We start from the raw sequence: 16,920 nt of genomic DNA, 5'->3' as shown, positions 1-16,920 counted from the left end.
GCCGATGACCGCCTCCTGAACACCCTAGGACCACCTCACTGTCCTGAACACGAATCCACTAACCACGAGCCTCGAATCACTTTCGTTCGTCTCGAATCTTCATTTGAAGATTTGAGTCGAACCCGGATCTATGCCAAACCACCCCATCTTCATACCAGACACTCCCCTGACCTTCCTCGTGACCAAACCAAGCTTGGTTTGGTCCGAATCTACCCACAACTCCCTAAAAATCATAATGCCTAGATGCAAAACGGACAGACCCATAAATGACTAACAACACATGTCACGGAAAACTCGAAAAATTGTACCGCGAAATCATTTGTCACTATTTTTATTTTCTTTTGGAGCGATTGCTCGTAAAGCAAAAATCACGTGCTTACACAGATGCAAGTTATCTATCTGATACCCATAAAGCTCGATTTCATGAAGCAAGTAGGGAATGCGTATGGTTGAGATCAATAATTCATTTTATTCGAGAAAAATGTGGTTTGGAATGTGAGAAAAGACCCACAATTTTATACGAAGACAATGCTGCATGCATAGCCCAATTGAAGGGAGGATTTATAAAAGGAGATAGAACGAAGCACATTTCACCAAAATTATTCTACACACACGATCTTCAGAAAAATGGTGACATTGATGTGCAACAAATCCGTTCAAGTGATAATCCAGCAGATTTATTCACTAAATCTTTGCCAACTTCAACTTTTGAGAAGATGGTATACAAGATTGGAATGCGGAGACTCAAATATTTGAAACAAGGTTTTCATCAGGGGGAGTAAAATACGCGATGCACTCTTTTTCCCTTACTAAGGTTTTTTCCCATGGGGTTTTCCTTATAAGGTTTTTAATGAGGCACCTAGCAATGCGTATTACTAAATATGTGTACTCTTTTTCCTTCACTAGGATTTTTTCCCACGTGGTTTTTCCTAGTAAGGTTTTAATGAGGCACATTATCTTTTAATGAACATCCAAGGGGGAGTGTTATAAATATATTATATTATGGATGTTCATTTAGTACTCCGTTGTAAATAAGCTTCCTGAAGAAGCTTATCCATATGGGACTCCACCGTAAATATGTTTATCTATTTAAGTACTCTATTGGAAATAAGCTTCCTGAAGAAGCTTATCACTTCGATACCCGGTTATGGATAAACATTACCCCCGGTAGAAGATTATCCATACCGGGTATAATAAGTTTATCCTTTCAGTACCCAGTTATGGATAAACATTACCCATGGTAGAAGATATCCATACCGAGTATAATAAGCTTATCCTTTCAGTACCCAGTTATGGATAAATATTATCCCCGATAGAAGATTATCCATACCGAATATAATAAGCTTATCCTTTCAGTACTCAGTTATGGATAAACATTACCCCCGGTAGAAGATTATCCATATCGGGTATAATAAGCTTATCCTTTCAGTACTCCGTTATGGATAAACATTGCTCTCAGTAGAAGATTATCCATATTTGGTATAGTAGAAGAGATTTCAGTTCATTATGCACATCAGTTTGAATTCGAATAATATGTTAGTTTCTCTATACTTGTCTTTACTTTATAGTCTTTATTTTATAATATATATATATCGAATAATTCAGTAATTATTAACTCATGTTATAATTAGTGTAACCGTGTTGATAATTTTTTAGCGTGTTAATAGTTCTTTTTGTTTTTCTTCGTTGACGAGTTCTAATACTTTGACTATCGGTTGTCCAAATCCGATCCTTTTTCCTCCAAATCTGCGACAAATGTGTAACTTACCTCTTTTCACCTTCCTATTTTGACTTTCTAGCCCAACAACCAATAGAAATCATCCACGTCACCAGTTAGATATATAACCCTGTACCGCCTCCGCAGAGAATCAAACCTTGTGTATCTTCCTGTCAACGTTTACCTTCTCAGCAAAAGCCAAAAAGTCATCATCCTCATTCCTCCTCCTCTCTGTAAATAAATTTTTGTTTCCTTTTTAGGTCCAAAAAACCCTTCACATTTTCTCTATAAATACCCTACCAAAACTTCCTCTGTAAATTTCTTTTCTCCCCATTTTTTCATTTTTCAATTCCTCTCTATTTCCATATATCTTGTTTCCAATTTTATCTCGTTCAACATATCGCATTTTCTTGATGGAATCATCGTCGCCGGTGGAGGAGTTAACCTCCGGCGCAAGTGGCCGGATAATTCCGTTATTCAAAAATCTCCGGCGGTCGGTTTTCTCATACGAAACTTTCCGGCGATTAACAATCTTCCTGCAGTCCATTTTCCTGTGGGTAATTCTGTTATCTCGACGCCGGTTTTCCACGTCGCCGTCGTCTCCTCCACCTTCACCGTCTTCTGCGGCCACGTCGACCACGACGGTGAAGAGGAGGAAGTTTGCTCTGCGGAGAGATGAAGAGGATACGCAGAGAAGGAGGGCGCTTGCGGAGGCGTTAGAAATGGTGGTTGAGAATGAGACCGGCGATGACGATTGCCAGTGCCGGTGGAACACGTCTTTGTTCTTTAGTGTCCGTCGGAATGCTTTGTTTTGCCGATCATGGTTCCCGGTTTCCGGTGAATTGAAGTATGTTCAAGTTTCCTCTCTGTTTGCTAATTTTCGTGCTTTATTTAGTAATATCTTCATAATAGAAAGTAAAATTATGATAAATCATCTAAATTAGATATGAATAGAGGAATTGAAAATTAAGGATTCATACAGCTAATTAATTTTGAATTTAGCCGTAGATAATGTTTATCAGTTTTGCAATCACAGTTGACTATGTGTGTTGAGGTGTGGGGAGCTAATGTATGGGAGGAAAAATCAAAACGAACAAATTAAATGAATGAAGATGCAAAATGTTTACTTTGTGTATTTTATTTACTAGTAAGACTTTGATTTTGGTACCAGCTGTGTCACGCGGCAAAGAATTTTTCCTTGGTCATGGTTGTTTGGGGATGGCGTAATTTGGATTATTTCAGCTTAAAAGAATGGAAAACATAACTGCATGGTTGCATAGCGACGACCCCCTGATTGGTTCATCGGAGTCGTTAGAAGAGTTTCATTTAATTTAGTACAGAATGCAGTTAAATATACCATGTATAAAACCCAATGGAACTATTTCTCATTTCTATCTAGGCTACACCACATTTGATATATTTGATTTGATCACATTAACAGAGGAACTAAAAGATGGGCTTATTCAGTTTTTCTGTCTAAATTCACTCTTTTTGATTGATCCAAGGAGTAACAGTGCTGCGAATTTTGATATTTGTGTTCTCCAATCTGCTACAACTCAGCTATCTCTTTTGTGACGTTTTCAGTGTTTTTCTGTAATTGTTTCTTATTGGCTAGTTTTTTTGTATCAGGGGCATAATTATCGTCATCCACGGACTGAATGAGCACAGGTAAAATGTTTGGTGAACTTTTTTAATCTTTTGGGGAGGGGAGGGATATCTGCTGTTTGAAGATTAGGTGTCTTGGCTAATGCGAGTTGTTTGAGCCTTCTTACTTCAGTACTGAATACAGTACAATGCTTATCTATGGTTTGGCGCTTGCTGGATAATAATATTCCTTTTATATTTCATTTTCAGTGGAAGATATGCTCATTTTGCTAGACAACTGAACTCCTGCAACTTCGGGGTGTATGCGATGGACTGGATAGGTACCTTTATCCTGCCCTTTTTTGATGACCTGTTTAAATTGTGTAGAGGTCAATCAGTTGATACTGCCTTTATCACTTATCTGCAGTGACCTCTTTATCATCTTACATACTAGTATTTCATCAGAATCATGTGAAAGTGTAATGGTCATACTTAGGGTGCTAAGAATGACTTGCCTTGTAGTTAGGATGGTTGAGAAATGGGATACTTATGGTTCTTAATGAAGTGCGTGTATAACTTCATCTATTGTCATTCTCACTCTATCTCTTCCCAATCAAGTTCCGCACGTGCCTGAAAAAGCTGGGACACATTCCCTGTCTGGCCCTGCTTTGCTTTACTTCTCTTTCCAAACGCAGTGGTCTGGTCATCAATCCATAACGGTATCTTTGAAAAGCAATATAGCTGGCGAACCTTCCATGATCTAAGGTGGGATTCCATTTGGTCATCATCTTCCTGCAAAATATCAGTTATCCTCAGTCCTCACCATACTTGTTTGCTTAAATCTTCCGAGGGCATTTAGTAATATCGATGATAGTGTAAAGACATATCAGTGTGCTGTGTATATAATAGCACGTGCAGTGTAGTAAACTTAGATAACTGAATGAAAAATTTCTGTTTCTCCTCACTTCTCTAACTTCTCTTCCTGTCTGTGTTCTTAATGAAGTGCATGCATAGGAGTGGCAAACGGGCGGATCGGGTCGGATATGGTTTGGGTCGAGGCGGGTAATGAAAATACGGATCAATTACCCGACCCGACCCATATTTAATACGGATAAAAAAACGGATTAACCGGCGGATAATATGGTTACCCATGACTTCTCGCATATGATCACTTCTGGGAGAATTCTTAGTCTCCTTACTTTGAGGAACCCCCAATTTGAAACTCCTTGCCGAGGGCCTGTGCATCCCCGGGAATAGTCGGGGCTCGAAGAGACTCGGACACCCGGTGCAAATCAAAAAAAAAAAAATAGATAATATGATTCTTATCCATATTTGACCCGTTTTTAAAAATTCATTATCCAACCCATTTTTTAGTGGATAATATGGGTGATTAACTGTTTCCTTTTAACCATTTTGCCACCACTATGCATGCATAACTTTATCTGTTAACATTCTCATTATATCTCTTCCTCGGTGGTCCTCTTTTTTTGGGGATGAAGTTCTTCAGTGGTTTCTCTTTCACTGATGCTTCTTTGCTAGCTGGTCTCTTATCAGGATTATACTGTTCTCTCACAGATACCTTGCAAAGTTTTTTTTCCCTTTCAAAAATGCCTTCATTTGAGTTATATGCATTAAGTATGTGATGCTATATTTTCCGGGTTCATGGACATGAAGCTTCTCTTAACTGATTGCTATGATAGGTTGGGCTAGTATTCGAAGTGGTTGTTAATAGTTCTATGCAAATGACATAATTGCTCCATGTGACAGGTCATGGAGGGAGTGATGGATTACATGGATATGTGCCATCTTTGGACCATGTTGTAGCCGACACGGTAAGTTGGTTCCTGTTTTAATATTTCATGTTCCATGTCTGCTATATATCTGGAACTCTTTGCCTTGAGGATTCAGTTCCACATCTATTTCTTGAACTGGATATCAATTCCTAATTAACAAGCTGAGGATGTGATCTCCATTTACATGCATCGTTCACTCACTATTGTCTTAGTCCCTTCCATAGGGCTCACCAGATTACCTAACTGCTTCTCCCGTTTATACAGGGGGCTTTCTTGGAGAAGGTCAAGTTTGAGAATCCTGGTGTACCATGCTTCCTCTTTGGCCATTCAACTGGAGGAGCGGTGGTATTAAAGGTAAGTCTTTGGAAGTGAAGTAACTTCAACAATTCTGGAAACTTTAGTATTCATTAATTATTCTACTGATAATCTGCTCCCTTTCATAGGCAGCTTCTTATTCACACATTGAAAACATGCTGGAGGGCATCATATTGACTTCACCAGCATTGCGTGTGAAACCTGCAAATCCTATTGTTACTGTAAGGTCCTACTTTTTGATGAAATTATATGATTATGTTTGTCTGCTTTAGATGACTTTCTGATCAGCAATGTCTTCTTTGCATGCACTCTTTAATATTATGTTCGTCATCCAAATGCAGGCCGTGGCACCAATTTTTTCATTGGTTGCACCTAGGTACCAGTTCAAAGGTTCTCACAAAAGGGGGATTCCTGTTTCAAGGGATCCTGCAGCACTGGTGGCCAAGTATTCTGATCCTCTAGTGTATACTGGACCCTTGAGGGTTAGGACAGGCCATGAGATTCTGCGCATCTCCTCTTACTTGATGCGGAATTTCAAGTCTGTCACTGTCCCATTCTTAGTCCTCCATGGAACTGCTGACAGAGTCACTGATCCGTTGGCTTCTCAAGATCTGTACAATGAGGCCGCTTCTGAGTTCAAGGACATTAAACTTTATGATGGGTTCTTGCATGACCTTCTGTTTGAGCCCGAGCGTGAAGAAATTGCTCAGGATATCATTGACTGGATGCACAAGAAGTTAGGTGCTGGCAATCTTGCAAATGTGTATAGTCAGTGCTAGCTTTGCAAATAGTTGGTGTTTGATTGAGCGGGGGTTTTAAGGACTGCTATTAAATGATTTATTTGATCAGATATCCAGCTTAGTAGCAGCTTCTCCAAAAGGAATCACAAAGATGATTCCAATTATCCAAAGCTTGTATAATATCTTGTAGTAGTAAAACTTGGATAACTCCCAATGCTTTTTTTTTTTTTTTTTTTTTTGTGGGAGGAGGGGGGTGGGGGGGGGGGGGAGGTAATGGTTCTTAGCGCGCGATAGACTCTTTGGCCAGTACTATGTATTCTATTAACACAATCTCTTCTCCACAACAGAAAAGTTTTGATGAAGTGAAAGCTTTTGGTTAGCAACATGATGGGTGATATAAGTTTGTTGAAGAAAAGGCGTAAACGTCATTCAACTTTGCTTTAATTCCATGGACATCTTAGTTATCGCAAACCTTTGAAACAGATCATAAGATTTTGAGAAATACTATAATGTTGTTTTAAGAATGGTTATACACTTCTATAAAATGTTTAAATCTTGTCTAAAGAAAAGATGATTTTAGGAAAATTGGGCATAAAAGACTGCAAATCAAACTTGAGCAACGGCACGAGTCAATTACTCAAATGGTCACTCAACTATCCCAAATTATCTCCTAAAGTCTCTTTACTTTCGTTTGTAACAACAAAGTCACTGAACTATGCTTATTGCACTAAGAATGTCACTCAACTAGATTTTTCAAATTTTGGATTATCAAATACCTATTTTACCCTCTAATTATAAATATTTATCTTCTTTTATTTTTTTAAACCTTTTAATAATATAATTTTCTCTTTTTAATTTAAATTATGGACTTACCTAAAAATAAATAAATATTATTTATAAATTAAAACATAAAAAGTATTTAAGTATCTATAATGCTGGAGTAACAAAATAATGAGCATAGTAAAAAAATTAATTAGAATAATTTGTTCGTAATAATAATTTTACTATTAACAAAAAAATTCAAAAATTTATTTACACAATTCAGAATGAAAGAAAATAAAGCCTGTAAAATATATATTTCATGCACGTACTATAAAAATAATTATTTGAATAAAAGTATTTTAATAATATACATTATATATTCTTCAAAATTATGCTCAATTATGTTATATATATTCCATGCACGACTTAACATAGCATATTTTACCCTATACAGATAGTCCCCTTGCTTTCCGGTGATATAACTTTGTGTCGTCGGAAAGTTGGTAGAAATATAATAATATAATTGAGCATAATTTTCAAGAATATATAATCTATATTATAAAAATATTTTTATTTAAATAATTATTTTTATATTACGTGCATGCAATATATATTTTACAACCTTTATTTTCTTTTATTCTGAATTGTGTAAATAAATTTTTGAATTTTTGTTGTTAATACTAAAATTATTATTGCTAATAAATTATTCTAATTAATTTTTTTACTATGCTCATTATTTTGTTTTCCAGCATTAAATATGCTTAAATATTTTTTAATTTTTTAATTTTTAAATAATATTTATTTATTCTATAGGTAAGTCCATAATATAAATTAAAAAGGGAAAATTATAATATTAAAAATTTTAAACAAATATATAAAGAAGATAAATGTTTATAATTTAGAGGGTAAAATAGGTATTTGGCAATCTAAAATTTGAAAAATTTAGTTGAGTGACCTTCTAAGTGTCATAGGCATAGTTGAGTGACTTTGTTGTTACAAACGAAAATAAAGTGACTTTAGAAGATAATTTGGGATAATTGAGTGACCATTTGAGTAATGAACTCCTAACACAAGGGGTGAAATCCTGAATGTGAACATAATTTAGACAGTCTAGACTTTAAAACATTGAAAGAGGCATAATGGGGTGAAATTCCCTTTTAGAATAGTTAAACATAATCCAAATAGAAGAAAAAAACAAAACATAATCCGAACGATAATACACTTTAGATGCTGTCATGTCGTTTGACTTTGTCCCCATTGACATCTTACCAGTATTTATTTTATTTAAGTTTTCAAATATATACTGGTATTCTAGGCCAATGCATATATTATTTCTATTAGTAATTGCTGTAGCTAGTGAGCCCCAATTAATTTTAGGAACTAGAAAACCAAATGCAACAGTAGCTCTTAACAGTTCCATTTTACGTATAACAGTTAGGGAATTCTTTGGAATATACTTATTATTGACAAAAACACCTTATAGTTCTCGTGGAACATGTGCACCAAAACATCACCACTCTCTTACTCCAGTATTTTGTGTGAAATGTTTAATAAAATTAATTTTTTCTTTTCTTTTTCAATAAACAATAGTATCAAATTCTCAACCTTCTTGTCTGGTCAAGAACTTCCAAACAGAAAACTGAACCATTATCCATTTCTTAAAATAACACTAGTTACTTGTCCAAGTGAAACATAATATTATACAATCAGGTAATTACTTTTTACCAAAATCACCTATTCTAAACCTTTCTCAATGTTTTCAGCTATGCTTTGTAGGGAAGAGTCAACGTAGCCCAAGAAAAATTCCAAAGTCAAATCATCAATCGGATCAGCAACGAACGACCATTCGATCTGGCACCCAAGCTCATGATCACCAGTATCGTCTGATATTGACAATACTTTAAACGTAGCTACATACGACCTGATTCCCATGTTATTGTCTAACACCTCGTAGGTTAGACACCGTTCGATCTTGTCAACAGCCAATAACTTCTCGTGACACCACTTGATGATCGATTCTCCACCGTCGGATGAAGGTGGCAAGGTTCTAGCGCAACAACGGGTAAGTCCATCTTTCACTTGGTAACAAGTGTCAATGGTAGGTAGTAATTTTTGAAAGTTGAAAAAATCTTCAAAGAGAGGCCATACTTGTTCAGCTTTTGGCCCTTTAAGATTTGCAATGGCTTTTCCTTCCCATTTGGACTGTTGTTGGGCTGCCATGGAGGAGCCAAAAAGAAGGAGAAATGAACAAGAAGAAAACGACCTTTTTGGTACAAAGATTAGCACTACCACCAGCTTGTCATATTTATATTTACAAGATTGTGACCTTTAACTGAATAGGATATTTCAACATGCTTAAAGAAGATGAAAAGAAAGGCAGCCTTGCTGGAGCCCGTAAAGCTACTGTCATGTGATCAGGAAGTTACGAGTTTGAGCCGTGGAAACAGTCTCTTGTAGAAATACAGGTTAATACTGCGTACAATAGGCCGTTGTGGTCCGGCCCTTCCCCGAATTCCGCACATAGCGAAAGCTTAGTGCTGCTGTCCTTCTTTTTTTTAAGAAGACAAAAAGTAAAAGTAAAACCATTTGCGTACTACTAATTAATAACATTAAATTAAGGGTTGTCATTAGTGCCTAGTTGTGTATTTAATTTGATTAAACTAGATTTAAGGATCCCATAAATGTCGGTGGGTCAGAAAATTGATCATAGTTTTATGGACGGCTTGGAATATTTATATTAAGGTATTCTGTCTGTCCGATTTAGATCTAAATTAGTGTTAACGGCCAAACTTATGATACCTGGCAACCAAATTATTCATGATATATATGGCGTCTTTTTCAAATCTGTGGTTTCTTTTGAATTTCATGATTTTAAGTGAAACATCACTTCTAAAATAGATAAATCTATGGCGGTCCAACGGGACGAGACGGAATAAAATTAACGGGACAAGACGGGACAAGACGATATTTGGTCGGGACAAGACGAAACAAGACGGGATAAACGGAACGAAATGGTCGTCCCATCCCGTCCCGCTAACAAACCGGACGGGACGGGACGGGATGGCGGGCCTTAAGTGGGCTGTTTTTTTTAAAAAAAATTATTTAAGCATTAAGTTTGACAACGACAAATTTTTTGACAATGACTAAGTTTTTAAAGTTTGCAACGGCTAGTTTATTGACTTATTTAATAAACTTAAATATTAAAACAAAAATTAGGAAACTAAGTAAAGAATTATAAAATATTAAAACAAAATACTTGTAATGAAATATTCTAGTAATTATAATAGAGTTATAATTTATTTAATACAATTTCAAGTCATTAAGTAACTAAGTAAGAGGGTAAGGCAATTCATAAAAAAAATATATGTTAGCTTGGAAGTCTTCGAGAGATTGTTGTTCATTTTCTTGAATTGCTAAATTTTGATAAATTTTATGAACAAGTCCCTTTGCACCTCTTAATTTTAAATATGATTTAAGTACTGTAGAAATTAAATAAACATGGGGAATAGAGAAAAAATAATTTTTAAATTTTGCAATCATTTCATTAATGTCCGGTGCATAAGTTGGATTTATTTTATACTTACCAAATACGACAGAAATCCCACAAATATACCATAAAAACTCGCGGGACAGGCAGGACGGGACGGGATGGGACGAAACGGGATGGGACGGAATGAATGGTCGTCCCGTCCCATCTCGTGTCCCGTTTAACATTGGCCCATCCCATTTAAAATGAAGTGGGACGGGATGGGACGGGACGGCCAGTCCCGTTGGACAACCATAGATAAATCTAACTTCTAAACGTTACTCCTTTCGTCCCAAAATACTTATCGTCCTTGCTCAAAATACTTGTCTGAAAATGCTTATCGTTTTATTTAATGAAGATAAAATTAAGTAGTTTTTTCTCATTTTACCCTTGTATTAATTATATCAATGGGCTGATTTTGTAAGTTCACATGCCAAAGAAAAAGTAGTTTACCTTGTTCTTTTCAATTAATATTTATTGATCCTTGGAAATTAACAAGAGGGCAAAATAGTCAAAATACAACCAAAATTTTGTAAGACGGAGCATGTAAAAGAAAAATGCGACAAGTGTTTTAAGACGGAGGGAGTACTAGGTAGCAGAGGCGGACCTATGGCTTAGGTTGAGCGGTCATCGGATCTTGTAAGCTTCGGCAGAAATCTTGTATATGTAAATGTATATACCTTGAAAATGATTAATTTAAATCACTAGGCACCCTCAACGCTAAAAGTCTTTAGGGAACACTGATTAAATAGAATATTGTGACCCATCGCATTAGATTCTTGGGTCCGCCTTTGCTAGGTAGTAGGTACTAATAGTGGGATGTAAAGAGTATTAAAGTTATAATAATGTCGAGGCTCCTTTCAAAAAATTCAAGATTTATTGTACTTAAATTGAATTAATGCGTGGGTTTAATTTAAGATGGGGATGGGGGAGGGGACCTTTTGATGAGGGAATTTGTTTGTAGTTGCCAGTGGTAGCAGTGGTCCAGTAGATATATCTGAAGGCTAAAATGATAACTTTGTCCAAAAATTCCTTTTTTAGCAGTGCAGAAGTTATATCGGCCCCGTTTGTTTATAAAAAAAATTCTTTTTTTAAAAAAATATCTTTTTCCATGAAATTTTGTAAGTTTTGAAAAAAAAATCAAAAATGAGTTTTCCAAAAAATCACTTTTTTAGAATTTTCAGAAAAACTTTTTTTCCCACTCAGAAAACTACAATATTTTTTCAAGTGAAATGCATGTTCAAACATAATTTCAATTTTTAAATATCATTTTTTAACCTAACGTTAAATACTATTTTTTATTTTTATGTCCAAGCGCCTGCCTAATGTCTGGTATGAATTGTCTCTTTGAGGGCTTTGGGCAGCCAAAACTATGCTCCACACAGCTAAATTCCTTTTTAGCAGAACTCATGTAATGTCTGGTCTGAATTGTCTCTTTGAGGGCTTTGGGCACCAAAACTATGCCCCACAGGCCACAGCTAAGCGGCAGACATAATTAGTATCATCAATTTCCATCTTCCTTTTATTTTTGTGGTAGTTTGGGTGGTGTTGGTGGCTTAAAGAAGTTTTATCTATTTTATAAACTCATGGAATATTTAAAGGTGTCAGTATCATACATAGAGAGAAAGGGGGGAGGCTAATGGAGTGCTAGTTCTTGAGTATTTTGTGGATAGAAATGATTTCAATAAAGAAAGGGAGATTCGATTTTATTATTCATTCAAATAGGTGGTAGGCTAGTTTGATAGTGTTCGTCTTGGATTGCTGGTGGTTAATTGTGTACACATTATTTTTTTATTTTTTATAGTACCGAGCCTTATTTACTTGTTTTTGTTATTGCTTTTCATTTATTTTCTGGTTCTTATGTTGTTGTTATTATATTTATGGTTTCTATTGATGGTACTGATATATTGTCTCTTTTTGTCTTCTTGAGCCGAGGGTCTTTCATAAACAACATCTCTACTCCTCGGGACACGGGCGGAGCTAGAGTGTGGAATGCGGGTTTGGCCGAACGCAGTAGCTTTTGCTCTGGCTCTATATCTGTCTTAAGAAATTCATTGAATGCATACAAATTATTAATTTAGAACCCAGTAACTTAAAAGGATTATAATACCATACTCACAAGCTTCAAATCCTTGCTCCACCTCTCTTCAGGGCAGGGGTAAGGTCTGCATACTCACTACCCTCCCCAGACTCCACTTGTAAAATTTCACTAGATTATTTTAATTATATAATTTTTTTCCCTAGAAGATGGATTAAAAATACTACAATAAAAAAGATGGATAAATAAAACACAAAGGATGTTTTGTAAGATCATCTTTTCTGTTTAAATCGTAATTGATCATGAGAATGGAGAGATCATTTCCCTCTAAGGGAAGTTCGTAACGTGTTGAGCCTTTGTGTGGCTAAAAGAAAGCACTTAAACAAATGGATAATGAGAAACTGATTAATCGATTGAGAAGGTTTCATGTAGTATAATAATAATAATAATAATAATAATAATAATAATAATAATAATAATAATAATAATGTGAAAGTACAAATTTACAGAATGACAAACATGGAGCTATCAATTGTTTAATTGTGATGACTTATAATTAGTTCTTTGACAGTGACTTTAAGCTTCTTCCATGAAAAGTTAAACTTTTGTAATTACATAGAATATGAGAAGTAAGGAGTTCTTCAATAATTATTAGTTGCCCAACTCATAAAAATACGTCTCTGTATCCTGAAAGTGTTATTTCCTTAAGCCCTTAACTTTGCGTGGAGATAAATAACTCCCAGAGGAGAAAATCTTCATTCCAAATTACGTTTGTGTCCATATCCACATTTTCCCAACACTATCTCTATTTTGTCGTATGTCCACCCATAAACAACACCACATAGTATTGAACTTCAAAAGAAAAATTGACTGATGATACTTCTTTGATAGAAATATTACTTACATTTTAAAAATGCAAAAGCTCGATCGAAACTCACCAAACTTTTGGCACTTCTTCTACCTTGGAAATTCATCAACCCCGTTTTTTTTTTTTTTTAGAAAAGAGTTAAACTAGAATAATAATTTGTAATTAACGAATACTAGAATTCAAGAAAATTTTCATGTGAACGTTTCGGTGGTCTTGCTTGAAACTTTTACGCTAAAATTAAAAAAAAAAATGCAAAAGCAAAATAAAACTAAAAATGAACCTTGAGTGGAGGAATTAACAGATACATTTGTTTCAGAAGTCTCACATGCGTTGCTCCAGACAACCTTTGAGCTACAGTCCTATACTTCCTATTTCCAAGGATCCCCAGGACTCTGGAGACCAATTTGGTTATTACTATATTCATGAATTTTGCTTTTTCTTTTAAGTTGAAAAACAAAAACCTAAATTCAACTATAAATTGCAAATTCACCTATGCTGGATCTTGACAAGCCCTGGAAATACAGCTAGATCTCATTTTACTATATACTTATTTAGCTATATATTGCTACAGAAAACTTCAACATTGACAGTCCTTCCCTTCATATCTCACATTAATGTATCAATTACACGAAGAGCTGTTAAACATTAAAAAATAATGAAAAAATTAAGAAAAAAATATTTAAATTCACATAAAAAATTACCATTCAGATTGGACTACTTTTTTGTTGTTTTTAATTTCTTACAAATTTTTTTATTTTTATTAAATACGTGTATCAAGTCCACGGGCCGGCCCAACCTAGTCTAGATCAAGACTCAATGTCCACGGGCTTACTTGGACCGGTTTAAAAGCCTCATTTTTAAATGGGCTCCAAAAAGTCTTAATCCAATCCTATTAAATCACGGGTTGGATTGCGCCTACGGCCCAATGGGCAAGCCCTTATTAACGGCTCTAATTACAGTTAAAATAGCATGATCTAGCCAGTTTTCGGACTGGTCATTCAAAAATAGCCAGCGTTTGTCAAGTCAATGAAAAATTGCCATTATTTTGCTGCACCAGAGACCGGTCCAACATAATATATTGGAGTTCGGTGCACCTGTGTATGAACTTCCATCATATTATGATGGACCGATATACTTTGCTGGCTCTAGTATAATATACTGGAGAGTGGAGTATCGGTGCTTCAAACTCCAGTATATTATGCTGGACCGGTATATTATACTGGAACTTCAGTATATTAGACTGGAGTTCCAATATAATATATTGGAACATTATGCTGGAGTATTTTTTCGGATTTTGAATAGTATTTTCGTTTAGATTTATCTTTACATGAAAAATGGCTAAATTTTGATTAAAAACTGTGACTGTTTTTGAATGACCACTTGTAAATCTGGTTATTTTTGAATTTCTCCCCTAATTACACGCCTAAAATTTATGAGTACATGACAAGTTGCACTATTTATCACACTAAGGGGTCGTTTGGTAGGAGGTATTAGAAAAAATAATGCAAGCATTAGTTCTATGCATTACTAATATCTTGTTTGGTACATTTTTTCAACTTGTGTATAACTAATACTTGTATTAGCTATACATCATACTTGGCATTATCCTATGCATAATGCATAGAAAACCATGGCATTAGTAATACCAAGGTTTTAATGCATGTATTAGCATGGTTAAAGACAAAATTGTCCTTAAAGTCCCTTAAAGCTAGAGAATATGGAGGGCATTTTTGTAAGCAACTATTTTTCTTAAAAATTATGCAATGTATTATAATTTTAATACACCACACCAAACAATAGATAAGAAATAATATTTGCATAACTAATGCTTACATTACTAACACATGTATTATTAATTCATGCATTACTAATACACCTTATTCCGCACTATTCTTATACCCTGCCAAACGACGCCATAACAAAGATATTACTCTTCTCCCCAAATATTTTTACACGTTTCAGTTCTCGATATATAATTTAAATGAAATATGAACACTTTTTATTGACGCTCGAATTGGTCAACATAGATAGGATCGGACTTTTTCACTACCAAAAAAAAATTATCTTATGATAGAAGAAATTTGATGCTAAACTCCTAAAATGCGCTGCTTAAATGGATTTCATATTTTTTAATTCGTAGATAATATAATCGTATATAAAAGTATAGTGTGCTTTCTCTGTTCTCACCGTATGCGGGGCCCGCCCCAATTTAAAAGAAAACAATGTGTTGTTGTGATAAGCATGACAATCATATTGCTAAAGTAGTGGTCAAAGTAACTTAATTTTTCAGGTTGTATTATTTTTCTTCTAATAACCGGCCAAACGCAATATAAGTTGAATCTAAGCTGGTTCAAATTTCATGATGCCTTTATGTGAGATTTCAGATCTCTATGAGCCAACAACACCTGGCAATTTTTTTCATGGCTACTACTAATTCCAATACACAAAGTATTTCATGTTTATATAGAATTCGAGATAAGATCGCACCTCAAAGAATATGATGTAGATAGTTTATTCTAACAAAAGCATTAGTAACTATTTTCATGGCTCGAACGTGTGATCTGTAAATTATACAAACATAATTGGGTGTTTTTCTAGGATACCGCATTAGTGGTAACAGTTGGAAATTTAAAAGTGATGCTGAAGAATATTTATACGGACTAGTGTAACATGGGGAAAAAATAATAGACCTAGCGTAATACTCAAGCGCGACGGATTGTCAAGAAATAATTAATAGCCACTCACTCACGATTCACGAATCGATTATAGTACAATCAAATTTCTCTATAATAATCTTGTTTGTTCCGAAATTATTTAATTGTTATAGTAAAATGTTATTATAAAGAACATATATTATATGATAATATAATATTTAACTCCAAGAAAAACTTTATTTTTATAAAAATGACTATTATATAGGAATGTCGTTATAGAGAGACACATGTGACCCAACTGAGATGTACTTCTCTTGTCCAAGCAAAACGACAATATTCTCGGATACTTCGAAAAAATAATCCGGAAACATCAAATAGATTTGGGGAAGTTTCAGACGTTACAGCTCAACACAAGACTTTACACCCACGTATTCATATTTTTTAGTTTACACTTGCTAGTAAGAGGCGTGTTCGAGATTTTAAAATTATGGATGCACTATTTAAAAGTAGTGAAGGATTTGTCATCTTTTGAACTTTCGAAGCTTTTTGTGAACTCACGTATGGCCGAGAAGTACTCGAACTTGGCTCATCATTTTTTGACCTGGCGAGATATCTATCTATTTCAATGTTAAGGATTATCATTCTTACAAAGTTAAATATTTACACTTTTATTCAATTTATCTTAATTCAAATAGAATAGTATGATTCAAAACATAGAGTAATTGGATTTAAGGGACACAAATCAATCGGTTACTACATTAGATCTAGGGCTGGGCATATATCGGGTAAAACCGATAACCCGAACCGTTAATTGTTTATTGGGTTATCGGTATCGGGTTATTGGGTTAACGGTTCGGTAACGATTTAGAATTTTTTTATTATTGGGTTATCAGTTCGGGCCTCGGTTTGTCAATTTTGTTAAT

At 34.8% G+C, this 16,920-nt stretch overlaps 2 protein-coding genes across 2 annotated transcripts; one reads left to right on the top strand and one right to left on the bottom strand.

The window, feature by feature from the left end:
• The first annotated feature begins 2,009 nt into the window (after positions 1 to 2,009).
• LOC104217474 (uncharacterized) lies at positions 2,010 to 6,363 on the top strand. Its single transcript, XM_009767743.2, has 7 exons — positions 2,010 to 2,564; positions 3,347 to 3,385; positions 3,572 to 3,642; positions 5,069 to 5,133; positions 5,359 to 5,448; positions 5,538 to 5,630; positions 5,751 to 6,363. Exons 1-7 carry the CDS (start codon positions 2,131 to 2,133, stop codon positions 6,186 to 6,188), a joined length of 1,230 nt encoding a protein of 409 aa, XP_009766045.1. The 5' UTR covers positions 2,010 to 2,130; the 3' UTR covers positions 6,189 to 6,363.
• Positions 6,364 to 8,565: 2,202 nt separating this feature from the next.
• On the bottom strand, positions 8,566 to 9,235 carry LOC104217475 (lachrymatory-factor synthase). The gene has a single exon (XM_009767744.2). The coding sequence runs from the start codon at positions 9,129 to 9,131 to the stop codon at positions 8,646 to 8,648; it is 486 nt and encodes a 161-aa protein (XP_009766046.1). The 5' UTR covers positions 9,132 to 9,235; the 3' UTR covers positions 8,566 to 8,645.
• Between the last annotated feature and the right edge of the window lie 7,685 nt (positions 9,236 to 16,920).

Source organism: Nicotiana sylvestris, chromosome 8 (assembly GCF_000393655.2).
Source record: "Nicotiana sylvestris chromosome 8, ASM39365v2, whole genome shotgun sequence".
Classification (NCBI taxonomy): domain Eukaryota; kingdom Viridiplantae; phylum Streptophyta; class Magnoliopsida; order Solanales; family Solanaceae; genus Nicotiana; species Nicotiana sylvestris.
Note: the sequence above shows the minus strand (reverse complement) of the source record. Positions and strands in the feature narration are given on the sequence as shown.

Excerpts from the sequence above, each read along its gene's own strand:
- LOC104217474 (XM_009767743.2), top strand. The coding sequence starts at position 2,131 with ATGGAATCATCGTCGCCGGTGGAGGAGTTAACCTCCGGCGCAAGTGGC. Across the intron at positions 5,134-5,358 it reads ACCATGTTGTAGCCGACACG|GGGGCTTTCTTGGAGAAGGT; the intron begins GTAAGTTGGTTC and ends CCGTTTATACAG. Across the intron at positions 5,631-5,750 it reads CTGCAAATCCTATTGTTACT|GCCGTGGCACCAATTTTTTC; the intron begins GTAAGGTCCTAC and ends ATCCAAATGCAG.
- LOC104217475 (XM_009767744.2), bottom strand. The coding sequence starts at position 9,131 with ATGGCAGCCCAACAACAGTCCAAATGGGAAGGAAAAGCCATTGCAAAT.